The 26,828-nt window shown below is 39.5% G+C and overlaps 1 protein-coding gene across 6 annotated transcripts in view; it reads left to right on the forward strand.

Annotated features, from left to right (window-relative positions):
- Positions 1-26,828, forward strand: part of MCTP1 (multiple C2 and transmembrane domain containing 1) — a 292,805-nt gene that overhangs the window by 255,283 nt on the left and 10,694 nt on the right. For all 6 annotated transcript variants that reach the window (XM_052778226.1, XM_052778227.1, XM_052778229.1 and 3 more), the window contains one exon: positions 24,625-24,734. In XM_052778226.1, the coding sequence (XP_052634186.1) occupies positions 24,625-24,734 (110 nt within the window). The remainder of the gene's footprint in view (positions 1-24,624; positions 24,735-26,828) is intronic.

Consider the following 26,828-nt stretch of genomic DNA (forward strand, 5'->3'; position numbering starts at 1 on the left):
TTGATTCCACCATTAAATTCCACATGCACATAGCACCTAAATACCAACTGTCAATAAAAAACTAACAGCAGCCTCCAGTGAAAACTGTAGCTTCATATGAAACTGCTGTCCCCTAAAAGCTTAGCTAGACTATGTGTACTTACCAAACAAGCCTACAACAGGGCAGTCTAGAGCATACAGCTGCAGAAGTCAAACTTCTCAGTGCAGTTTGCTTTCAGCTCAGTTTTATAGAGATGGTGATAAGAGCCGTGTGATTTTTATCAAAATTGTACATAATAGGAGGAATGGTGGTGTAGACTGCTTCAACCCATACACTGGAGTATCAGCTGATGCTGTTTCTGATCACTGGATCACCCCAAAGTCACAGCCATGGAGTTTCTTTTGCTTGGATGTACGTTGGATCATGTGGAGCTTTTGCACAGGAGCTTCCACAAAGAGCAGTTTCCATCCTGCCCTGTACGGGGGCATCGGATGGGCTTTGTGATCAAAGTGTGCGCCTCTGAAAACAGGTAACTTGGATGGACTTCTGAGAGGTTTAGTTTTAGCGAGATCAGCCTTATTCATCCCAGTGTAGTCCTGAAATACTATCAAAATTAGTGCAGTAAAATAAGTATTAGTGAGATCAGAATCTGAGATTTGTATCTGAAGTTTGGCACTCAAGGAGGTGTGTGTGTGTGATAGTCCCTGGCGGACCATGGGTCTATAAACTGTTGAATGAATTACAGTCATCTATGTATGTGGTTTTTTTCAACTGTGACTAATATAGTGTGGGTAATGTTCCTCATTTATTAAGTAATCCAAGTATAATTCAATAGATTATTAAATCAAATGAAGAATATGTCTTAGTTATGCTGGGTGTTTCAGAATGTGACATAATTTTGCCCTACATTTTTCCTCTACCCTTAATATTATTTCTTAATATAACTAAGCAGATTGAAATTCTTTGAGACCAAGCAAAGTTTTGTTTTCACCCAGCTCCTCAAAAAGTAACTTTATAAAATGGGGTGTAATAAAAACATCTCTATGGTCTTCTCTGTGACTCAGGGGAGAGAAGTGATGAGTGTTGAAGGTGATGACCAAAAGCTTTTACTGCTGGGGTCTCTTTGAAACCTTACTATGTGTGCAGGTTGGTTTACTCCTTAGCTCCAGAGGAATCCATCTGTTATGTGCCTTCAAAAGTGGTAAGAATGGACCATTCCTCATTCTCTAACAGAATTTTTTAACATAGTTTCACACATGAGATCTGGGTTCTGTTTAAGCCACTGCCATAAACCACTTGTGACTCTAAGCAAGCCTTGTAGTCACTGATACATGAGTATTTGTCAGCCGCCTGAAGATTTCTTCAGGTTTATTCATAAATCCCCATTTTAGCTTTCCAAAGAACAGCCCCAAACACCTGTTTTAGAGAGATGCCTTTTGAACTTGTTCTACAGCAAAGTGTAGAGCCCGTAATACAGAATGAGTCTTCATCTAAGTCCCACAGAAAGCAGAGATGGTAATGAGTAAGGCACAACTTTGGAAGCCTGGTAGAAGAAATGTGATGGTTGAGATGTGCTAGCATGAGGATAAGTGCTGCATGGACCCGGTCCCTGCTGGCAGATGTGTGGCTGAAACAGTGTTCATGGATGAGAATGAAGGATCAGCAGAGATCATACTGTGGGAGAAGACCATGCCCAGCAATGTGGCTCTCTGCAAAATGCATGGCATGTCATGGTCTGGGTTTTCAGCTGAAGTTTGATGCTGAGGTTTGCAGCACAGCACAGCTGAAAATCTACCTTTTAACCTAGGTGTGTGCCTTTGACTTCACTGAAATGCTTGTGAGAAAAATTGCAATCTCAACTACAAAAATTTGCCATGACAGTTGATCAGGCATTGCTGTGCTCTATGGAGGAAGATACAGGAATATGGGAAAACAAATTGCAAGTTTTTGCAAACAATATGCATATATTTTGTGCGCAGTTTGAAGTATGCGTGTCAGTAGAAGATTTTATATTGTTTACTTAATGTGGATGTGTGGATCAGTGATGAAGTTGCTGGACAGATCATCCAGGCAAAATATAATCTGGACAAAATGAAAGAGGCACCCCCGCCCCAAAGAATTCAAGTGCAAAGCTCCTCCTTAGAGGAGTGTGGTATGGAATTACAAAGTTGGTGTTATGCAGCAGCATCCGCGCAGCGTGGCAGAGAGCAGAGTCTGCTGCTACTCAGGTTTCATCTCCTGCCAGATAAAGAGGTAAATTTGGCATGAATAAAGCTTATGGACAAATAGTGCATATAACTAGCTTCATTCTACTTCCTTTTTGTTTCGTAGATCTGAATTTTATACATTTACTGCTAACTACTAGAAAAGCTCCAAAGGTGTGGCAGTTTACCGGGGCAGTTCTTCTCTAAATTAATTACTGTGGTCATCTGCTTCAGAAAGCTTTTAAATACGCTTCATTCAGAAGAGGCAACTGGTTCCACCCATCCCAGCAGAAGTTCGTGGAGATACAGCTCCGAACTAGCAGATATCTGTAAATTCCTAGAGACTTTCCAACAGGAGTTTTGTTACCAGACATATTCCTCTCCACTGCCCTGGAGTATACATGCCTTTTGTCGGGGGGGATGGGGACGGACATTCAAATACTGACAGATCAGGTGATGTCATCTCTGCCAAAAAAAGATTTGCCCAGTCCTCCATCCTGCACTACCTCTTCCCACTTTCTGTTGGAATAGAGGTTGAAGCAGCCCTTTGCTGCTTCGGTTTTGTAGCTTCTTGGTTTTGGTGTCTATTGGCATCAGGTGTGCACCACATATGAAACTTGCTTACTTTCCAGTATTCATAGTCCAGCCTTAGAAACGATTCTTTAATCATGGGAACTTTCCATTAAAACAGATAGATTTTAAAACCTAAGTGTGGGGAAGAATATATTGGTTTTCAGTCTGGGAAAAAGTATATATTTTTGTGGATATCTACCCTCCTGCTAGCAGAGACTTGAAAATAACCAAAGAGACGGGTAACTGCTACATGAAGGATGCGGCTTTCCTAAGTCCTGTGAAATTCTATCTCTGCTTGGGCAGGTTACGCAGCTTGGTGGGAGGTCTGGCCAGGGGAAGAGGGTGCAGTCTGCCAACCTTCAGCAGATATTTGCTGAAGCCAAGTAGCTGATCTGTGAATTCCCACCTGTATCCTCGCAGAGCATCCTTCCAGTGGGGCAGGGACCTGCCATGGCTGCTCCTGCCTGGTGTGGACTCATGAGAGGTCAAGCACTGGAACCAAGTGCTGGGGAGGGCAATGTGAATTTACTGACTTTTCTGTTGGGTTGCACAGCACCTGCCCATGAGCCTTGTAGGAGCAGCTCTGAGTCAAGGAACCTGTGGGAGTAAGAGCTGGAACAGGCAGAAAGAGAAGAAAAAAAAAAACAACAAAAAAACAATGAAGAAAAAAAATACATAGAGACAACTTAGGGAGCAGGGTTGGCCAAGCATTGGGCAGGCAGAGATGTGGGGAAGGATGCCAAGATGCCAGGAGAAGGCGAGGAGGCAGGGAGAGGCCGCAAAGCTCCAGGTGGATATGTGCTGGGAGAACAAGTGTGGATTGAGCATCCATGTAGGACTGTACTGAACTTACCTTAAATCTCACATACATTAATTTTGGAGCAGTTGCCTTTACCATCTCAGTAGTGCTTTGAGTGTAGTCTTCGGTGTACAATTTAGATCTGAAAATTAGAATTTGTGGCATATGGAAAAGCAATAAATGGTTGGTTTAGCACTCTGGCTTAGTATTAAATGTGACTTAAGGTCTGGGGTGGTATCTGTGTTATCTGCATGATCAGCAAATGCATGTTTGACTGGTTTGGGAGCAGACAAGGTAATACGATAGGTTAACATACAGCTGTAGCAGTCTGATAATGCAGTGTTTTTATTGATTGTCTAACTGAGTAACTACACCGGGTATTAGGTTTGCTTGTCACAGTGCTTAGTGCCTGGGGTAGTTGAGCAAGTTACTTTTCCACTGAGTTGACCCCAAAGTCCCAGAGTCTTTCAATCAAACTCCTCAGATTTCATACACTGGCAATTCCTTTCCTTTTCTAATGGGCTGTATTAAAGAAAATGTGTCACCTTTTGCACCATGTAATACTAAATCAGATCAGAATTCATGCACAATTATGTCAGTGGAAATCTAATATTACAGACCTGCTTATCTCGAGATAGCACATGGAAAAATAAACTTGCACAACTGACAGATTTACTTAATTCTACAGATAAGTTATTTGTAAGTAATTGAGCTGAGGAATGTGTATGGATTATTTTCATACGCCTCAAAAAACATGTAAGAGAAATGGCTAATAAATATTTAAGTATTGTTTCTTTCTTCTTTCTCTTTCTCCTATTTCCTTTCCCTTTTTATCTTTTCTTGGCTTGCTCAAGTGCTAAAGTAACAAAGTCCAGGATGGGAAAAACAGGTTTTATGTTAGCAAACTGTTTTTGTTCTGAAGGCTAACGAGTTTAGAAAAACAAAATGGACACCACTCATTTATGTAATGTCACAGATATCTAATGGCATCTAGGTAACACAGAGCTCTGAGAGAAAAGCATTCTATCAAAAAAGTATTGCTTTCTGTTTTTCTTTAACAGTGTGAAAAAGTCAGAACACCATTGCTAATTGGAAGCTTTCTTGCAATCAGAAATAGTAATTTAAGATCAATTGCTCAGCAGATGTGCTTTTTAGTATTTTACACAAAAGAATGGTGCAGCTCCTCCTACCTTCAGCATATACGGCAGTGCATTGTTATCCCTTTAATGTATGGCATTAGCTATAATTTAAAATTAAGTATAGAAAAGCTGTTTGTTGGCCTTTAATTACTGGTTGATTAAAATTTTAAATACCAGTAGGGAAAGAGTAGATAGAAATCCTTTGGAATACCTTCTCTGCTGGTGAGTAGGAGGCTAATTTGTATCTGGATTTTTTTTTTTTTTTTGGAGGGAATTTGAAATTTGTGCATATGTTTGTGTGCACCAAAGCATCTTCTTGTCTATTCTTTGAAGTCCCACGGCTACTTTCCTTCCCACTCTCAAAAAACAAATGCTGCCTGAATATTTTAGATCAATACATAGCATATAGTGAAGATCAGGAAACAGTTTACTCAGCTATTTTTCTGAAGTATAATACACACCTCTGCATTTTGATAGAGGAATGGTTTGCATAGTAATAGTTGTGGTTTCTGGACAGTCTACTAAAAATTAAGATTTTATAGTCTGTTCAGGGAATGCTTGAAGCTGCATTATCAGAAATTACATTATATAATGTTATAGGCCAAGAGACAGTTTGTTACTAAATAATTTTTTCAAACAGCTCTGACGTTGTGTAATCCTTCACCCATCTTCCTCAGGATATATTGATTCAGAAGATAATGTGTTCTACCACTGTGATATTTAAAAAAAAAAAAAAGTTTTATGCTGAATTTTGAAGTCTTAATGCATAAGTACGGAAATGTCATTTCCTGAAAGTGCTGAAGATTTTTTTTTTCCCCAGTGAAATGTTGTCTGTTTATTTGGTAATGCACTAAAAGAGTTCAGATGACAGCTGCATATAGCCCTTTTGTTGGTTTGCTTTTGCAAATCAATGCCTGCAGACTAAGGAGAGGAACTGCAAGGATTTACTGAAAGTTGTTTTCAAACAAGGCTAAAGGTGCTTTTCAAAATAATCTAATCAAGGATGTAATTAACATTGTGCTCGAGCACAACCCACCCAGCAAAGGCCACCTGAAGGTGTGAAATGATGGTCTTCGGAGAAACCCTGTCTCAGGAGACTGGAATTCACCCCTGTGCACAGAGACCATTGGAGACTCCTTGTTCTTCAGACTGGCTGCCTTTGAAAGGAAAACACGGTGGTTTGGACAATGGGGGTCTGTTTTCCTCTGATGCCAGCCAGACTTCAGGGACTGCTCGTTCATGGGCCATAGTCCCCAAAAGCCACAGCAGATTCAAGAGCAGCACTTCACACTGCTGAAGCTCTCCCCTAAAAATTTTGGTGAGAAACCCCCTATAAAACATGTTTTATACCTCCAGATTACTGTTTTGATAAGGAGCGCAGGTGTCACCACAGATAGACATATCTGTTGAATTTGAAGAAATACCATTTGCTTTTAAAAGCCTGTCAGCATTAAAATGCAAGGAAAAGTAGAACATTATACAAGATTTGATGAAGTACGTAGAACAGAGCCAGGTTTTTTTTTTTTCCAGATGACCAAATCAGAGTAGCTGTAAAGGGTAGAAAGTAATTGTTGAACCCTAGAGATTTTTTTTAATCAAATACATTAGGTTTTTAAGTTATTTTTCCTGCCAATACTCTGTTTATTTTTTATTGTCAGAACAGTGGAGGAAGCTTCCTTTGCTGATGCTTTTTGTTTCTTTTCTGTGGCTTGGGGATCAAATAATTGATTTCCCACCAATCCCCAAATCCTCAAATTTTTGCTGTGCAATTCATGTTTTGATGGCAACTGCTGAGGTCCTTAACTAGGACACTGGAATATCTATTTTCTTCAAAGTTTGTTGGAAAAAAGAAACAGTTTTAATATTTACTTCCAGGTCATTCACAAGTATTACTGGAAGTACCTCAAGCGCATGGTAATGTTGTACAGACTTTTCTTCTTTATTCTCATTTTAATACTGAGACTTTTTAATGTGTGGTTTCAGATTGCTAAGATTCAGCAGTCTATCCATGTGTTCTGAACTAGAGTGGGGAAAGAAAGGTCTTTTCTCCTTCCTTTAAACATTTCTTCTCCTACCTATTTCCTCTGCGTTGGCTAAGCACAGTGCCAAAGCCCTGGGGGAGTGAGTCTATGAATGGTGTCATTTGTCACAAGTATTAATAGTTCTAGGAAATTACTGTTTGATAAGGAGCAGCACAGTGGAGTAACTCCTTGAGCAAATATGGGGAGAGTGAGTCAGGGGAAAAGGTTTGGGGAAGGCAGAGAGGAGAAGAGAAAGAAAATGGCTGTATGCTTGTGTTTCACTGGGATAGGTGGGGACAATGGATGAATTCTCAAGGACATTGTCTGCAGAGCTCTGTATTTGTAGAGTATTTCCACTGTATAGATAAAATTTGTGTGAATTATGTCTCTAAGACAATAAGCACACAGCAACTTGGAATTTGTGGCCAAGTTAATACAATTCAGTACACACGGGGTTTTGGTTTTTTGCCCCACAAAATGCATTGAAGTTCAGAAACCCTAGGTGATCTGTGTTCACAAATCCGTTGGGTGGAAAGGACAGCCAGAAGCATCCAGTCTCTGTAGTTTTACACCAGATTGATTGAAGATCCAAGGTTAAAACAAAATTGTATTGAAAATAGGTAAAAAGAATTTGACCAAACTGGACTACAATGTCAATTAAGACTTTTTAGGGAAAGGGGTAAGGTTAGCAAAAAGAGGACAAATTCGTCAGCTGAAAGGCATAAGAGGAATAGGAAGGGATTTCTGCTTTAGCAATGAAAAAGAAAATGCCAAGGAAACAATGTATCCCTACTGCATGAGGAGGGAAATAAAACTGTTCAAAAACTACGTGATTTTGGATATCCTTTAAAAATGTTTTCAGCAACAGAAAACAGGCACAAATACCAGTTGTAAAGAAAACATGCTACATTTCTAAGGACTATTTTGAGGAAATAATTGGAAGTGATGCTTAGACTATTAAGGAAATTATCTAATAATCTTACTGCTCTAGTGACATTTATTATTCAAAAGTGATGGCAAAATGCAAAAATGCTGAAAGGTAGAAGTGTGTTACACTTCCTTTTTTAAAACTGGATCAATCCTGACAATTGCTATTGTTTAAATCTGTTGTTCTCTGTCAATGATAGAACAGACTTGAAGACAAAAGTGGCCATAATCAGACAGAAAAATTCAGAGGACTCATGATGAACCTGGGAACCATTGGGGTCAGTGAGCACCACATATTCTGTGTGTGCTGCCCATCGTAAAATGCACTTTTGTATCTAAAAGCCTTAAACTATTTGCAGATCATGAGATTTACTGCACATATTTACAATCCCAGTCACTGCTATTAGAATTATGATATAAATCAATGCTTCTATTTCAAAGCCTGTGATGATTACTTTTGATCAAAATGGTCCCCAAAATCAGTATCACAACTTGGACACCCAAGATGGTTTCTGTACCTCCTGTCAGGAAGGTGAAGAGCATTGGAGGAATTCATTTTTACAACCTGAACATGAAAAACACTCAGAAAATAGAATTTTACCTTTTTTAAAAGACACTAAAAAATAAAATAAAAGAGTCTGCAGTCAATGGCATCCTACCCCATGTTCTTATTTCAATATTCCTCTTTTTTTTGGTACTTTGAATAAGGTCGTTTACAAGGACAAGGTCTGTAATGGCTTCCAGGGAGTCAAAAAGGATGTATTGCCTCAAGGATGAAACTAAACAGCAAAAATATTGTTACAATTATGCTCTAGTAATATCCTGCTTTGCTTTCTCCATCATTTATCTAGAGAGGGGTTAGTCAAGGATGAGGAGCACTCCAACACTGCTCCACTACCTTGACACGCGTAGTGTTGTTCTTTCCCTTTGGAGATATCAATACCATCCAGACACTATACATTTCTCCTGGGCACTATCAATATCTTTATTCAGAGTTGTATGCTAACAAAGCATGTAAGGACAGAAGGCAGAAACATAGCCAGAGCCCTGGCAGGAGTTTATAAAGTATGATATACTAGACAGGTTACCTGCTGTTAGGACTTTGAAAAGTTTGCATGCTTAGGAAATCTTTATTTTCTTCCTTCTCCCTCCTCTTTTCCATGTATAATTCTTCCTACTCTTACACCATAGGAGAAAATTGGAACTGTGATTAGATATGCTAAATTACCTCCACCATAAACTACATATAATTTACAGCATTTAGTTATTGCTATTGTTTTACAGGTTTAGATGTCTATTTAAACTACTTTAATGTTGGTTGAGTTTTTAAAAATGTTTATTGAAGTAAGGTTTGTAGTAACAGTAAGGAAAATTGAATGTGTTGTGGATGAGATTAGAACATATTGTTTCTCAATAATATTTCAGGCGAATAATTTGGGTCTTTCTTTTAATAATATACATCCTTTCTAATTAAGATACTTCTGGTTTGCTCCATAATATTAGACAAGGTGAGGAGGGGAGAGCTCAGTGCAACTCTGCCACTGGAATCAGCCAAAAGGATTTATGCCACTTAAATTGAATATAAAAAAGGTGGAAACAAATGACCATGTGGAAGGGTGTAATAAATAGTAGCCGCTTGCCATTGAGCAGATCTCAACCCTTCTGATGCTGGGAACTGCGTGTAATGACACAGTGCTGTACATAGTGGTGCCCTCATACTTGAAAGGATCTTTCAAGCACTCACAAAATACAACTAAGGACACAACATGGCAACAACTGAGGAGGGTAAATAGAGCCTGTGTGTGAAATACAAAAAAATAATTATGATTACCAGCTGTGAAGAAGGTGGCTATCTTCTTACACTACTTTTCTGAGAAGTGGTGCCCATTTTACTTCAGTTTAACTGGGCTTGCTTTGTTACCTTGCAATCTCAGACATAGTTGATAACTTAGTATTTAATGCTCTTTTACTTTCTTCACCCACCTTCTCTGGTGCAGCTAGTTGTTTTTCTGCCCCCTGCTTCAAGGCAGACTCATCCTCTGGGGATGCTAGGACCCACCAGGCTCTGCTCTGACAGGTCCACCCTCCCCTTCCTAGGGCAAACAACAAAGAAAGTCTTAATAATGATGTTCGTTAATTATTAATATTAATAATATTATCACTTATTAATGTTAATACTGCTACTAATAAAGAGCTTGAGCCATCTCCCTGCGGTGGGGAGCAATCTCAAAGACAGCCCTGGAAGGGCACCCAGTCAGGCAGTGCCATCTCCAGTCGCCAGGCGATCTTCCTTATGTTCCCTTTGCATTATCGTAACACAACAGGGGTATCTCCCAGGTGCTTCCAGGTACTGGAGGGAAATGCGTGGCACGCTACACACTTCTATGCTCCCCTGTTTCTGAGCAAGCCTTGTTAGTGAATTCCATCCCTTTCTCTCCCCTGTAGCACTGTATTAATATTTTTCCGCTGCATACATTAATATTTTCAACGGCACAGGAATCAAAAGCACTGAAGTCAATACAAAGGGAATGAGATTTCGGGGCCAAGGCAGTGCAGGAGGATGCCGTGCGGGAGCTGTGCGTTCAGGAGTGCCGGCTTCTCCAAAGCTCGGAGTCCGTGTGAGAGTGAAGCTCAGTACCTCAGGAGGAGGAAGAAATTCCAACAAAGTTTTGAGGCACTGACTGGTAGTAGCTGATGTCTAAGCTCTTCTGTCATATAAATAAAAAGTAAGCAAATTCAAAGAAAAATGCTGTTGTGTTTTTATATGTAAAGCAGAGGTTCTCGGGTGATTTTCAGTTTGAGATCGGGTGAGGGTATTCAGATTTCCCCTCCTCCCTGAGAATGCCGGAGATCTTCTTACATGTTTGTTTTCGTACATGCTATTGTACAACCATGTCATAAAAATGAATGTATTTCAAAGCATGGATTGGAACATAAAATAGCTGTTAGGACATAAGTATTGGTGTAAGTGACTAATGTTACAACCACGGGCATGCCATATGCATTCTCTATGCGCCAGTCTCCATAACCAGAAAAAACACAGTGCAATTAACCATTTATTGGTTAGCCAAAAGTAGAATTTGCAAGCTTTTTTCCTTCTAGAAGAAATCAGTGCTATAGCTGGAAAACACTTACATGACCCTGTTTGTTCAGGAGGTTTATTGGAGGTTTATTTCACTGTACAGATGAGGTGTAAAAAACAAGAGACTATTTTTGTGCATATCTGTCCAATCCTTTTTAGGAAACAGTGGACTGTACTTCTCAGTATTTTTTTTCTAGGCTACAATACCAGCGGTTCCATGATTCTGTCTATTGATTTCTTGTCCTCCTACTACCGCTCTGGCACATTTTAACAAAGATGCAAGTATCTCAAATAATAAACAGGGAAGGTTTCAGCTCATGTATATATTGTATATGCTTAATTTTCACAATAACTTCTGCACTCTATTCTGGCTCAGACTCTTGTCGTTTGAGTTCCACAAGAGATTTTAACTGTCATATTTTTTTCTGAAATGATGAATGGTTGTTCTACCCACCGTTTTGATAATTTCAGAGGAAAATGATGGTGTATGTGCTTAATTCTGCTATTAGTTTTATTAAGCTCTTCCTATTAATGCTGTTTTGGTAGAAAGTTCCACCAGTAAGTTTTGCATTATATGGAAAAAATAATTTACTTTTATCAGTTTTACCTCTGCTGCCTTTCAAGTTCATGGAACATTTCTCTCTGCCACCTTATGAGAGTAATTAAGAGTCCCAATTTACTTTCTCTAAACCATTCATTATTTTGAATATCTTGATTATGTTCATTCATCTTCTGTGTAAATTAAAATGTCCTAGTATTTTCTGTTGCTCATTGTCTTATTTTTCCTCACACAATTTTCATTATTTCAGTAACTCATGTCTGCATTTTTTCTGGATCTGCTGTTTTATTTTTATTTTTTAACGTGAGTTCAGTACTTCAGCTGAAATTATCTCATCAGGTTACATAATGGCACTAGGTAAAGCTAAACCACTAGTGTTAGTCATTCATCTAACCTTGTTATATTCCTCAGAAATTTGACATCACCTCCTTAAGTAATACTGTCACCTATAAACTTGGCATCTCAACTTTCCTTCTTTTTGATCTAGATTAATAAATAAACATCAGCTCTAGTACCAAATTTTATGATAGTTTACTATTAATCTTTTGAAATATATCAGTGCTTTTACCTCTTCCTCCTCACTTAGTTATTTTAATATCCTTTTTCTTTTAGAAACAGTCTAAAAGATTACTTTTAAGCACAATGTAAATTATAACTTGCTTTCCCAGTATTGATTTCACTGGTTTTAAATTCTAAAGTTTCAAGAAATTTGTCATAAATAATTTTAAAAGTTCTGTGTATGGTACTAGGAACTTTTAAAAACAAGCTACCTGAGGCCTGTGCATTTAAGCCCTGCTCCTAATTTCTTGCATGTGTATTCATTGTGGAACATCTTGGGGAGGTTTCGATGGGGTTTGTGGCAGAGGATCTGCTTCAAATCAAGTGTTGGTAAAAGAAGTTGTGGAAAGAATCAACAAACTGAACAAGAGTAAATTATCAGGACTGGATGGTGCTTGCCCAGAAGCTCTGGAGGAACCTGAGGGGAAATAGTTGAACCACTAACAGTGGTGGGGGTGCTTGAAGCTTATGTAGGTCCAACATGAAAGTGGACGAACTCATGAAGAAAATCCCATGGAGAGTTATTAGGAACAAGGAGCTGTCCTTTTGCACTGGAAACTTCTGAACCATGGTTCTCTGAAAGCTTTAGAGATATTCTAGGAAGTCGAAGTATCTTTTTGACCTCTGCTTGTTCTTTTCTGTGGCTGTCTGCTCTTGACCACTCTGTTTCTGTACAAGCATATGTCCGTCCAGTGCTTCCATGTGTTTAACAGCAAACAACTGTAGTACAGCCTGGGTATTTCTAAATATCACACACATCTGGCCCTTTACAAAAAGCTGTTTTAATCCGGTACAGTTGCTTATTGCAGTGTCTCTGTGAACTGTTGTGCCACAAAGTCTAAATATCTCAAGTGTTTGTGTGCTTAATCTCAAACTGTCAGGCTGGAACAGCACAGTTCTTCTTCTAGAGGAATGGCACCTGCTCTCTTCTGTGTTTTCTTTGGATAAAGGTTGAGTACGGTATAACCTCCCAGCCAGTTGTTTCAATGATGATAAAAATTTCACAACCCTTCTCCCTGTTTACTTAGCATTGCTGTGCCCTAGATATGACAATGTGTGCAGATCCAGGAGAAATAATGAAATCTATGGAAAGCAGGCACACAGGAGAAAAAAGACATTTTACGATGGCAGCTTTATTCCCTGCTGTTGTTGGACTGCAAATGGGTACTGAGTTTGCAACCAAGGCTGAAAAGCATTTAAACTTTATTTACTAGACAATAAATAATAAAAAGGCTGTTCACTGAAAGTTGAAGAAGAGAGCTGTCATTGAATTCTTGCACTGTGGCTGGTGGTTGTTGCTTTTCTGAGTGTCACTAAAATAAGCAATGAGTTTAAAGTTTTGGAAGAAACGACTTTTTTTTTTTTTTTTTTTTTTCCTTAGTATGGAGGCCTAATTTGTCTTCTGCACTGTAAAGAGCTATGGGAATAAAATAGGTTATTCTAAACAGACTGCACCTTGTTGGAGATCATGCACTATACAGCACCCTCAATTAGACAGCAATGGAGGAGTTGGAGAAATGGGAGATGGCACAGCGCTCATGCACCTGTGGACAGCTGGTGCCAGCAAACCCTTGAAGCTGATGTCATCCTACATGGATCTCTGGCATTTGTGAAAACGTCAGGAAAGGATCAGGGATTTAGGAAGGGAGAGATGCTCTCCGATTCTCTTTACAATTTCCTGTTTTCTCTCCTGAAAATAACTCCATGTTCAAAAGGGTCCACTTCCAACGGGGGTGCATCATGGGTTGAATGCCAACTCTTTCTGCAGCTTTTCAAGCGAAATACTGTTGGGTGCCCCATTTGCTCATTCTAGAGTCAGTCTCCTTCATTCATTTGCTTAATGCCCAATATCCACTCTGAATTGTTAAACAGCAACGATTTGTTAGTTTGCTGTCAGGCTCATTATTCCCTGCAGGTTTCCCAGCCCTCCTCCTCCAGCATTTGTATATCTGTGGATCTTGGCACTTTAAAGTTTTTAAATAGGCAATGTGCAAGTTAGGAGATGATGAGGAAAAAAGTAAAGTGGGGAAATGCATGTCACGTGATGACTGGTTAAAGTACTTGGTTTGTTTCTTTAGGAAAGCAGATATATTCCATTGAATGCCTATTTTTCATCTTTTGTCAATTAGGTATCTCAGCTGGTTTTTTTCTTCTTTGGTTGCAGGATTTAGTATAAATAGTATCATCTGTGATCCAGTATACTTCCTATGTCATGAGTGATCAGTGGTTAAGTTAATATTGCCTGAAGAAGGACAAATTTTTCTGTTTCCTGCCATTTATTTTTTCAGCTGTCATTCCAACATTACAGTAATCATCTGGATTTTGTATTTAACTTGAACAACACTTTGCTTTCCTTTTTCCTTCTAAAGCATCTCTATTCATTATCAGTTCAACTAAGCAAGTTTCATTCATTTCTCTAAAGTAAATTCACCTAAGGTGATTGAAGACAAGCATTGTAGCTTTTTCTAGTGTTTTATTGTAAAGTAACAGCTATATACATACAGTGCACAGTCACAGCTTTTGCCTTAGCTACAAATGTTTGTTTTTCTGAAAAAAACAAATAGACATTTGTGTAAATATTTGCCTTTGAGCTACTCTTTTTCTTTCTAGTATTGTACACTGCAATACATTATCAGAATGTGGGCACCTCTTACAAAGTTTTCAGTCAGAGTATCATTTACTGTGGTCCAGCATAAATATGTGCTTTTTTCCTTCTGAGACATTAGCATGCTAAAGCATATTTAAAATTAATGTAGAACAGACTATTGTAGTGGTTAGACATTAAAATAACATTGTTACGAATTACCCTTCGTTGTGATTTTGCATATTCATGGACCCATCTCATCTTCGCTAGATAGCTCAGCTTTAGATCTTTTCCAAAATTTCAGTACTTCCTAATAAACAAAGAGGGGGGCAGGTTTCCCCATTTCAGTGAAATAAACATACAGAGAATATCAGCCGTTTTGCCTTTTCAGGCTTTTCTCTGGATTTTCTCCAAAGGGACTATAGAATTCTTGGTTCGCTCATCACTCCTCACCCACTGTACCCCCAGAATATTTGCAGGGTTATTTTCTAGGTGCTGCTCTTTTCTTCCTTTTTATATTGCTTTGCCTCAGATACGAAACTATTTTTCTACACTATGTAATTTTCCAAAAGCACAGCTTGAACGTTTATCCAGGGGAATTATGTAAAGAAGTGTTTTTTAAAGGCTTGCTTGCTTTCTTCAATTTATTAATATTTGATAGATTCCTTGAATAATTGTAGCTGCTGTTTGAAATGTGTATTTATATATGCATTGTCTTTGGAATGTTACTTAGTCTTTTCTGCTCTAGACATGGTAGGATTTCTTCTGAGCTGAAGTAGCAGAGCTAGTGACATCATCATGGTATTGTGCCTTTTGGTTTTGAGTGTTCAAGGTTCTTTTGACCATCATCTTGTTCACCAGTTTGGAATTCAATCCCAAACTGCTTCCAAGGTGATTTTCTTTAAACATTCAACTCATACAAAGAATGTCGCCCAGATCTCACGTATTGCTGTTTTCATCTTCATTGCTATAGGTTCATGTTTGGAACAAAATATTTTGGATAACCTACACTTGCTGGCTTAGCTGAGCATAAGCCCTAATGTTTTTCTTTTCCAGATCAAGAGGGGAGTTTTGTCTAATCATTAAGCACTTGACAACAATCAAGTGTTTCAGATTTTAGGGCTTGTTCTTCAACTGGTGTAAACCATCTGGGCTCTGTTGACCTCAGGATATGGTAGCAACATGCAGCCACTGGGAATCTTGCCTGTTGTTTTCAAGTCTCTGTGAACAGTTGCTCTTTACAAATAGTGTCCCCAAGAAAATGGTTATGTTTGTCTTTTGTCATAGCATCTTGCCATTCAGTTAAATCACTGGAATCCAAAGCAGCCAAAAAGTTTGGATTGATTGTTCCAAAAGAGCCCAGTTTGGGCAGCAAATGCCGATGGTAAAGGTATTTCTATAGTCCTCTGCTCAGCAGTCAGGCCCAGGTAATTTAGTACTAAAACTTTGTGTGCCTGTTTGGGTATGGAAATTTCAAGGGAAGAAATCCCTTTTGACTTCTGTGAACCTAAAACATCAGCAGTCCAAGATGGGATCACATGGATTTTGAAATACAAAATTGTTTTTGTATGTGTTTGATCTAAACATATTGTTAATAGTGGTGACTGTGAGAGAGAAACACCAGAGCAATAGCCCTGCTTAAAAAGGAGCTGGATATTTTAGCCTGGTAATCAAAGGAGGGAGGGAGTAAGACTCCTCTCACCAATCTTTAGTGATACACAGTTTGGGTGTCTAACCCAGGGTAGTGGTACATGAGGAGGATAGAGGAAGACCACATTCCTCCTCCTGCAGAGAACACTTCTAGAGAATAGTTCATATTAACTCTAAAACAGAAGTCTACAGCTGGAGTCCTGAGTCATGAGGACTTAGATCAGTATTTGGCTCCTTTTGCTTTGCTTTGCTTTGCTACAGCTGGCTTTTGTGGTGGCAGTTCATACAGTGGTGGTGACTACATTGAGGTTACCCTCTGTAGTCCTGCTTTGGAGATGCAGGTCTTTTGGCAGCAGAAGCAATTACAGCTTGGCTTGCCAGTTCTGGCTGATAAGTTAGTGTAAAATCATTATCTCTGTTTGTTTAGGTGAACTACTTTTACATAAGAATTATAAGATCATAATATCCTGCCAACATAGGACTGGGAAACTTCCAGAGACAGTAAAGTAAATCTAAATGCAGGCTTCAGTGCAGAGATAGTGTCCTAGCTCTGAATGGAGGTGAACTTGAATAGTTAGTCTTTATCCTCTGCCCAAGAGCATGTTTATCATTACCATAATCTTTTCAAGGAGAAGACGAAAATTATGTTCTAGACACACTAAAACATCAGATTAACTCTTACATCTGCTACATTCAAGCCAAAGTATTTCAGAATCGCAACTGAAATTTTAAATGACTGTAACTCCAGCAGAACTCCATAATCTTCCTTTTGTGTCAATCAGTGACAGCTGTGTAGACATTTATTGAAAGATAAATTTTGAGGCTACTTTAAACTTTCAAAACAGAGCACTATATTATTTTGATGAGGCCCTTGTTGGTAATGAGTGGACAACAAAAATGTGTGGGTGTGATTTAGATAAGCATCTCAAAAATTCAGGTGTTTCACTAACTGCAATCCTTCAGCATTCCCTTTTGGGTTGCTCAGTTTCTCTCACCCCCACCTGAATGTAGATTTTTTATACTACCTGGTATGACATGTCTTCACCCCACCATCCTTCCAGGCTCTTGCATAGCAGGGCTGTTCTTATTTAAAATAACCCTTTCCAATAGAACTAGCAGGCTCTTTCCTTACCTTTTTAAGATTATTAGAGCTTTCAGATTTAACTTTTAAATTTGCTATCCCTCACATTTGTATCACAGAACTTGAAGAGTTGCATTAATGAACACAAGGTCAACTGAAGTTTCGCATTCAGTGTAGACAGAGGGTAAACACTGTTAGAACCACTGGAATTTACAAATCCAACTATAAACTCATGGCCGAAGTTTGTTCGTTAGTAGAACCTCAGGACTGTATTCTGGCTATTGCAAACAGCTGCTGGACAACACACCGAGATTTCTGTGTTAGCCTCTGTCGGATGACACTGATGTGACAGGATACAAGGGGAATATTAATGAGATCACTGTCAAGGTCCAGTATAGTTCTGTCTTGCATAAAGTAAGAAACTCTCTCTTGCCTTGTTTAAATATAGTAGAACAGGTTGAAGGGGAGAAAGAGAGGCAGCTGAGACAAAAATTTCAGGTTTTTCAAATTGGAACATAAAGTAAATACACCTGCTGGATTCTCATCACCCCAATGCTTAACCCCACAATGCCGTAATTCTTTAAGTTTCCTTCAGAAATAATGTCACAAAAGCACAGCATTATTTGGCATTGTTGACTTTTTGCCCCTGAAAGTATCACCATGAAGAAACAAACTTCTATCCTTTTCAAGTAATATATTTGCTTACAGTATTTATGAAATTAACACCTCATAAAAGTTTAGCATTAGCCAAAAAAGTATCATGCAAGGAAAATTTAAGTTTTTGTTTCCCCCCGCTAGATGGCCCTTCAGTGAAATGGCATGTCAGTCCATTAACTGGCTCTGCATGTTTCTGTGTTTTATCTGGAGTGTTATCTTTATGGTATTAAAATGTGCAGTGAAGGAAGGAACAGATTTAAACACCATTGGGCAATACTGTGGAATATAGTAGGGAGAAAGAGAAAATAAAAAACAATGGCAAAAAATTCTCCATTTAATAAGAATTTACATAAGAATTGCCATTAAAGTGTTATTTCTCTACTTTGTAGAAAGCTTGCAATATAGTTTTTTTCACTATAATTATTACTGTAGCTGTTGACCTTTTTTTTATTTTGCTGATTTTATATTTATGTTCCAGCACTGCAGCACTTCATTACACACGAAAGTCTAATTCGTTATATAGGTGGTAGTGCCAAAAAGTCACAGAAGGTTCAAAGTGATTTTTATCAACTCTCAGTGTATGTTTGAGGAAGAACAGATTGTTGTAATATTCATGCTCACAGGCATGGTGTCTTCAAAAACAGTGAATCTTCAGTGTTTTTGTCCGCATGTTTATATGGTTTCTATTGTGCCTACTTTCTGCTGTTTTAAATATGGAATGCTTACTAGGCAATAACATTTTATTGCTTCTTTCTTTAATAATCATGACCACAAATACCATTTCTCTCTGTAAAAGCCTGCTTTTTTAATAATTGTGTGGTTTTCTCCATATTTTAAAATCCTCAGCCTGATTTCCTTTTGGGCATGAGCAGTTATTTTCAGGCCTATTCTCCATGCACACGTAAAGACCCATGAGATGACATATTGAGCATTTGTAAACAACTGGTAGTGTCTTAAGAATGCAGTCGCTGAAGGTGTGGTGCCAGGTAATATAGGCGAAAGTGAAGGCCACAGTTTAAAAGCTCAGTTCTGGTTATCAAGATAACCTGGGATTCGATGTCCGATGTGAAATTGTGCCAGGGCTGTAAGGTGGTAAGGTGGTATGCGGACTAACCAGGATGTCTCTTTTGTTGATGCTAAGGGGAGAGCATACGCTGGTACCTGCCTGCCTGGCATGCTGTCAGTCACTATTTAAAATAACTAAAAGTTAGAAGATTTATGAGCTGGCTTACTGGAAGGGTGGAAACTTCTAAATCATTCTGGTCTGTTGTGGTTTAACCCCAGCTAGCAACTAATCCCCACCCAGCCGCTCGCTCACTCCCCCCCCTGGTGGGATGGGGAAGAGAATTGGAAAAAAGGTAAAACTCATGGGTTGAGATAAAGACAGTTTAATAGGTAAAGCACAAGTCGTGTGCACAAGCCAAGCAAAATAAGGAATTAATTCACTACTTCCCATCAGCAGGCATGTGTTCAGCCATCTCCAGGAAAGCAGGGCTCCATCATGCCTAACCATGACTTGGTAAGACAAACGCCATCACTCCAAACATCCCCCCCTTCCTTCTTCTTCCCCTAGCTTTATATGCTGAGCATGACGTCCTATGGCATGGGATATCCCTTGGGTCAGCTGGGGTCAGCTGTCCCAGCTGTGTCCCCTCCCAACTCCTTGTGCCCCCCCAGCCTGCTCGCTGGTGGGGTGGGGGAAGAAGCAGAAGAGATACCTTGGCTCTGTGCAAGCACTGCTCAGCAATAACTAACACATCCCTGTGTTACCAACACTGTTTCCAGCACAAATCCAAAACATAGCCCCATACTAGCTACTATGAACAAAATTAACTCTACCCCAGCCAAAACCAGCACAGGTCCCACTGGAAGGTTTTAATGTCTCCAAGAATCTTCCCGTACTTTTTCACCTTAAGAAGTGGCAAGACCAGATGGTTGTGGTACTCCACAAGTGGCAGCCTTCACAAGGGAAGAGTGGTTAAAACAACCTGGCCCTCCCAGTTCATTATAGACTTAATGGAGGAGGCCAGTTTCAGGTCACTCCACGCACCTTTCCAGGTCCTGTAGACCATTCAGTGTTACCTCATGATCGCACTTCCACAGTCAGCTTTAAGATAACAGTATCATCATGGTCGTCTGACCTCTTTCCATTTCTCTGAGAGGATAATAAAATAATAACTTACCCGTGTATCCATCACCAGATCTGAAGCCTTTTGATAGGGGTACAGAAGACCTGGAGGAGATCAAATGCCTCCAGAGCTGGAATAGTGTTGGCTTGCTGTCTTCTTAGTGACCTTCCCAGAAAGCAGAGGTTAGAGTCTGGGAGGTAATTGCTGAGGCCATTAATCCCCAGTGACAGGCTTTTGAGCAGCGGCCAGACCATAGGACGGTGTTCAACAGTTGGTGTCTGCATGCCCTCCCTGGGAGTTACTAATGAATCCTGCCAGTAAAGGGCTAATGCATTTCCTACTGATGCCTCTGGGTCTACTTCATTAGTCTCCAAAGGGAGGTCTACCAGGGCGTTGCAGCCCTGCGCATGGCTGAGACTCGTGCCAGGAGATAACATGGGGCCGATGGATGGACTCTGCTTTGGAGACCAATTATTAGTTGAAATAATCTACAGTGTTTCCTCACAGAAGTAGTATTTTTCTATTCAAGTAATAGAGATTTACGGGTCTGTTACTAAAGGTGAAGGAGTGATTAGAGGGGTTCCTCACCGATAGCTGCAGGGTGATGCTTTTGTGGCCACAGGTAGTCCAGCGCGACACAAGCAAAGAAGAGCGCATGTGTCTTCTGGTGGCCAAGCGACAGGACTGTAGCACTTACAGCACACCAGGTGAACGCTCCTGCTCTCAGTGGTGGCTTCACATCCTCTCTCTGTACCTACCACAAGTTAGTCTGGCTTTGTCTCAGTCGCTCTGGTTTGTACAGAGGTGCTCTATCATACCAGCTTGGGCAACAAGGGGTGTTTTTGGAAGATCCATCTGGAGCCGCTGTCTTTCCCAGACAGCATCTCCTAAAAATTTCAAAATTTACTTCTATTCTTGAAACTATCCTATGATTTTTGGTTTTATGATCTGTTCCTTTTTCTGCAACTTAGCAGTTAGTTATTAATAAGACAGTTATCCACCATAAAATATGCAGAGCTTTATTCTCTGTACTAAAAATGTCTCCTTTCACTTAAAGCTCCTTTTTTTTCCTGGCTTCACTCCATTAACTTTAACAAAGTTTAATTTTGAGTCTGGCTTATTTATTTCTCCAGCTTTTCCTGTCTTCTGCAATGTTTGGTTTTTAAATGCACTTTAACCTAGAGAAGAGAGAGTTTGGGGGCTAAAGATATAATCCTTTCCTAAATAATCCTATCTTATTATGGGATTGGAAGCATAGTCCACTGAATAAAGAGATTCAGACAACATGGGTTGTATTCAAGGTTTCATGTGAATTAGCTCCACACAGTCTAGAGCCAGTCATTTAGTTTGTTTTGCTTTGGTTTCACCAAATGTAAAATATGGTTATGGCTAAAAGTCAGTATACAAGAGTTAAGTATTATTATTGGCCAAGCAGCATATCAATCTGTAATCTACAATTTCCTATCAAGGAGGAGGAGGACGTGGTCTCAGTCTTTACTTTGGGTTCATTCCCTTTTGTAAATTCAAGTCAGACTATCAACATCAATTTGACTTTGCTTTCCCAGTTTATGTTTAAAGCCATCCCCTATCAAACATCTTGCTTTCCAGATACCTTAAGCCTACTGCAAACAAACAAATAATGAAAATTAAATAGTAATAAAGCTGTTGTTAGCTTTGAATAATAATTTTTATCTACTATTTAAATGGCAATTATTTCCAGAAACTTGGCAATTGTAGCCATACAAATGATGAAATTGATTCCAGTCACAGCCCATCTTTCTTTGGAAAGGAAATACCAGTAGTGTTTAAAAAATGGATTATTAAGAACCTTGGTTTGCTCAAGGTGGCTCATATGTTGTATTTGCTAACACAGCATCTTGCTGGAAGAAAGTTAAGTGCAGCTTTTCCCTAGCTCAGATTATTTTCTCCACAAATCTTTGGAGCAGGAAATAAAAAACAGCTAATAGTTGTGGGGCATGTGGAATTAGTTTAAGCAAAGCCGAACCCTGATCCTTCTGATCGCCTCCTCTTTCCTGTGCTGTTTTGTCTATTCCTGCCTGGGAGTATGTCAACAAATTTTCTTTAAGCTCAGAAAGTGCGGGGGGGGTGGGGGGTGGGGTGGAAATAGTGATTCTTTCTCTGTCTCTTTCTGTCTTTGGGTTTTTTGTGGGGTTTTTTTAGGGGAAAGATTTAAAACAGATGTATTTTCAAAAAAAGGGACAAGTTTGTCTTGTAAAATGTTTGTAAAGAAAAACAGCCTCAGGACCTCTGAATGTAATTCCAGTTGAGTTCTGGAGATGTCACAAAGGGTACTGTTTTTGTTACAGTGACATAATTCTTTTCTCACACAAGTTAATTGTAAATCAAGATAACTTTACAGAGAGGGCAGAATCTGTTAAATGAAACTGAAGCAGCAAAGTGTATACATATTTGAAAAGCAGAAAAATACCTGTGATTTCTGTATGGCTTATTGTTCGCTTCTATTATATGAGAAAACAGATTATTTTCATGTTTCTCCTGTACTAGAAGTATGTGTTTTACATGAAGGAATAGAGCAGGTATCTCTTTCCTGATGACAAATGAAACACACTGGGTATACGCTGCACCTCCTCAGAAGCTGTGTACCCGAGGGCAATAATGTTGTCATTGCCAAGGCTTCAAGAATGTAATAAATATTAAGGAAATAACTTCACAAATGACTCGGTGTTGCTGTGCAGCACTGGATGTGGTTGACATCAGTGGTTGCGGTTATGGTCATCCTCAAAAAACAAAAACTTTTCTTCATAATATGAATAATTATTAATCTTAACTGAGAACATAAGCTCTTTCACGTTGCTGAGAAACTGGTGGTTTTGCTGTCTCTGAAGTGTTTGTTTTTTTAAATTACACTTAGTCACTGGAAGTAGTTTTGCCATCTCTGTCTGTCTGTCTGTCTGTCTCATGTTTATTTTTAGACAGTCTGTGTTCTGTAGCTAAATACTTTCAAGGTCTTCACAAGAAATCTTGACAACATAGTTGCAGAACCAGTGTCGCTGAAGTAACTTCAGGTGATTAAATGTTAAATTGATGTTTTCCTCATCCAATCTGGTTTATTAAGACAAAAGAAGTGAATCAATATACTGTCTGCTAATTAAGCATCAGAAGAAGAAAAGAAAAATGAAATGCAACATATGCTAATTTCTTAGGTGCTGGACTTGGGAGTCAATTACAGAGACTGTTATATTCTATGGTTTGTGATGGCAAAACGTTGAACAACTTTTTTAATCAAATATTTTGCTGATCTTGAATATTTTCCTTTCCATTTCTTATTTTGAGAAAACACTAATCACATTCTAACTAGATAGGGTAATATGTCATCAGTCCATTGGAAATGTTGAACATAAACTTTTGACTTATGTGTAGTCTGGGAAAAAATGAAGTGAAATTGTCTTTTTTTTTTTCCATGGTGATGCTTCATTTTATTCCCACCTAACACAGCATTTTTTTGAGAGTGCTGTTGGCTTTGCATGAATTTGATGCTGCAGTCTGTCTGGGTTTAGAGATAGAGAGCTTTTGGGGGAAAAAAGAACAGGTCATCAGAGCGGGAGGAGGCCCAGTTGAGGAATGGTCCATGGAGTGTGTTGATGTACCCGGGCAACACCTTGTTGGGTTTTTCTAGGAGGCAAAGTCTCCTTGAGTTGGCAGAAAGAAGGACAGCATTCACTGATGGCAAGTCTATCAAAGACCTCAGAAAACGTTGTAGTGAGGGTGGTTCCTGCTTTTGAGGGACAAATGGTCACTCTCTTTTTGAAATAAACCCCACATTTTTAGGGGCACAAAGAATCTTGATAAACTTAACAAAAGTGAAATTATGGTTAGACTTTTACATCACTATAAATTGATGGCTTTGTGAATAAAAGCCCAACAGTGTATTGAAACCTGAGAAAGTAAGGAGGTAATTAAATTACTTCTCACAATGACACCTCCCCTGCATCTTTCATTTTGTCCATGGCTGGCACTTTCTATGCTTTTGGAGCCATGGGCTGCACTAATCATATCGTAAAGGCAGTCAGAGTTACATCTCCCATATATTTCATGCGTAGCAACACTTGAATATTAGTAAGGAAAAATGAGAGAGAGAGGGAGAGCGCATGGTCACTGGCCAAGCAGGAGGGTGGAATAGGTGATGATGTGGGGGCACGGGTATGTCTGGCAACTTAAACACATACCGGAGCCAGAGGGGATTGTCCCTGTAGGAGCTGAGGTGTTTCTGGTTTCTTGCTCAGTGCCTTCTACAAGGAATGTTTATCTTCCTGGTGCCTACAACGGTGCAAGAACCAGCATTTCAACAAACTGCCCGTATTCCACCTTTTGACTCTTCTCACTTGAAAGAGCGCACAACATGTGAGGTTGGCACCTTCAACACATTTATAAACCAGAGACCTGACTTACTGAAATATGTATTTAGAAACTAATGCAATGACAAACAAAATTGTGTGGTGGTCAGCATATATACTAAAATATACTTATTATCAATATGCACTGCTTAAAGGACAAGAAAACAATTTCCGATTGCCAGGTTTTACCACTTACTTTTAGGTGTATCTCTAACGTGTACTTTTGAAACTTAACTGATGGATACATGGTCCTTTTCCTACAGTCAGAAATTCTTTTATTCAACCACTCCTATTCTTTTCTTTAGGACAGTGAAAAAAAAGGATTTATGAACAGACTTTATGCCATCCAGGAGGTGTGTGTCAGTGTCCAGAATATCCTTGATGAAGTGGCTTCCTTCGGAGAAAGGATCAAGAAGTAAGTGCTGACACAGGTGCTGGATTGCTCTCCAATAGTGTTCATATTTTTTCCAAGCTGCGATACAAAGTGTTAGACCCTTTTTGGTTTTTGGGGGTTTTTTTTTGGCGGGGGACTCCAGTTTTGGATGGTCCATTGTTGAAACTTATCTATATTTGCTTTGCGGGGGGCCTCAGTTAATGAAAATCCTGTCATAATAATTTTGGAATTTAGAAATGTATTAATTTGGGAGAAAACTGAGAACTAAGGCTTTGAAGAAAGAGAATCTTGTTGCAAGGCCTAACAGTAGTTATTTAAAAGTCATAATGAACTTTGATAAATATCACACAGCTTTGATAAAGGAAATAAGCAGAGCTGAATAGGGATTTCAGGTTTTAAGGATGTGCATATGTTCAGTTGCTGGAAGTGTTGTATTTACACGAGTTAGCAAAACCTTTCCTTCTAGAGTATTTGTAATTTTTAACACCTAATACACGATATATAAGAATTGCCAACAAACGTAGGCCTTAAGCAAGAGAGTTTCTGAGATGTACTGCAGGAAGTTTTGTGCATTTTTGTCATGGTCAGTGAACAGCAGTGTAAGGTTTATTATTTGAGATCAAATGAGCTCCAGAAAGACATCTTCCAGCCGTCAGCTGCGAAGCCGGGACAGGATTGACTTGGCTTTCTGCCCCTCGAAAGCCGAAAGCATCTCATCCTCGCCGGAGGAGAAGCTGGGACCAGTGCCTTTGCAACTGCCTTTCCACCATGGGCAGAGGGAGAAGGCAGAGAGACGACCCGGGAGCCACGCGGAGCCAGAAAACCTTTGCAAGAAGTTTTGCTGCAAAGTTTCCATTGACACATGCGGGAGAGTTAAAGCCGCGTGTTCCCTTCTTCTGGGTGTGATCCGGGAGCACCAGGCACCGGTCTCGTCCACCGCTGGTGCCATCTGCGGGGTGTTGGTGTTCCACACCTACGAGACCGTAGCCTGTGCAACGGGTACGGCCCCAAAATTAAATACTGACTTCTGGAAGTGAATTTTAGGAAGCTGATGCATTGGAAGGAGGTCAGCCTGCAGGAAACATGAGGATTGTCTCTCATGCTGTTCTGCTGGTTGGTTTTTTTTTTTTTTTTCCCCAAATCTATCAGCAATGGCAAACCTATCAGCATCAGGATGAAGAAGAGGTTGCTGTTTATGTGTTTGAGAGCAAAGCCCCTAATAGGAAAGGCTGGGAAACATTCCTGTGGGGACACTTCCAGGCAGACCATGTTCACAGCAGCAGAGGCAGGTGCAAGCACATTATATTGCACGAGTTTTCCAGACAAGCAAAATGAGCCTGTCTCTGAAAGAAGTCTTTTATCAAAAGGCTGTTCGTGGAAGTTGTCTTGATGATTAAGTTTTTCTAATTGTGCATTTTGGAAGTAGTGTTTGTTCTATTATATACCAGATGAGAGCAACAGAATTTTCTAAACCGAGTGAGACCGAATCTTCCTATAAATCTTTGTAATTTGTTCCTAAAACTATAATGGGAAACCTGTACTGAATGCTGTGCTAACACAGCACATAAGGAGGTTTGCTAAGTGAGGAGCCAGTGTTCCCAACATGGTGTGTCTGTGATCCATTGCACAAAGCCGAGTCACAGGAACATGAGCAGACCCTCAACCTTCTGTTCATCCCAAATGCATGCAGAAGAGGGGAAAAGAGCAGGTGTCCCCTGAGGAGAAAGGGAGTGATCCTACACCAAGTGACACTAACATAATGTTCACTCTGGAGACATGTCAAAATTGCCAGGGAGAAAAGAAGACAAATAAACACAGGAAGCCAGAGCTCATTATGAAAAATATGGCTAGCAATTCAGATAATTGCAATTATTCAGCCAGAGAAGCCAAAATAATGTAATCACACTGATTGGGGATGTAGCTAGTGGTAATACTTTAAAGAGTATCATCAGGCTATTTAGAGCCAAAGCCACATTTTCATTCTCGATAAATGTCATGCAACACTTTTGACATGGTGGTGCCTTCATGGAACAAACCCATTGAGCCAAGCTCCCTTTAACCAGCATTCCTGTGGGACATATATATATATATATGTCTCTGTGTGTGTGTGTACAT

Source organism: Harpia harpyja, chromosome Z (assembly GCF_026419915.1).
Source record: "Harpia harpyja isolate bHarHar1 chromosome Z, bHarHar1 primary haplotype, whole genome shotgun sequence".
NCBI lineage: Eukaryota > Metazoa > Chordata > Aves > Accipitriformes > Accipitridae > Harpia > Harpia harpyja.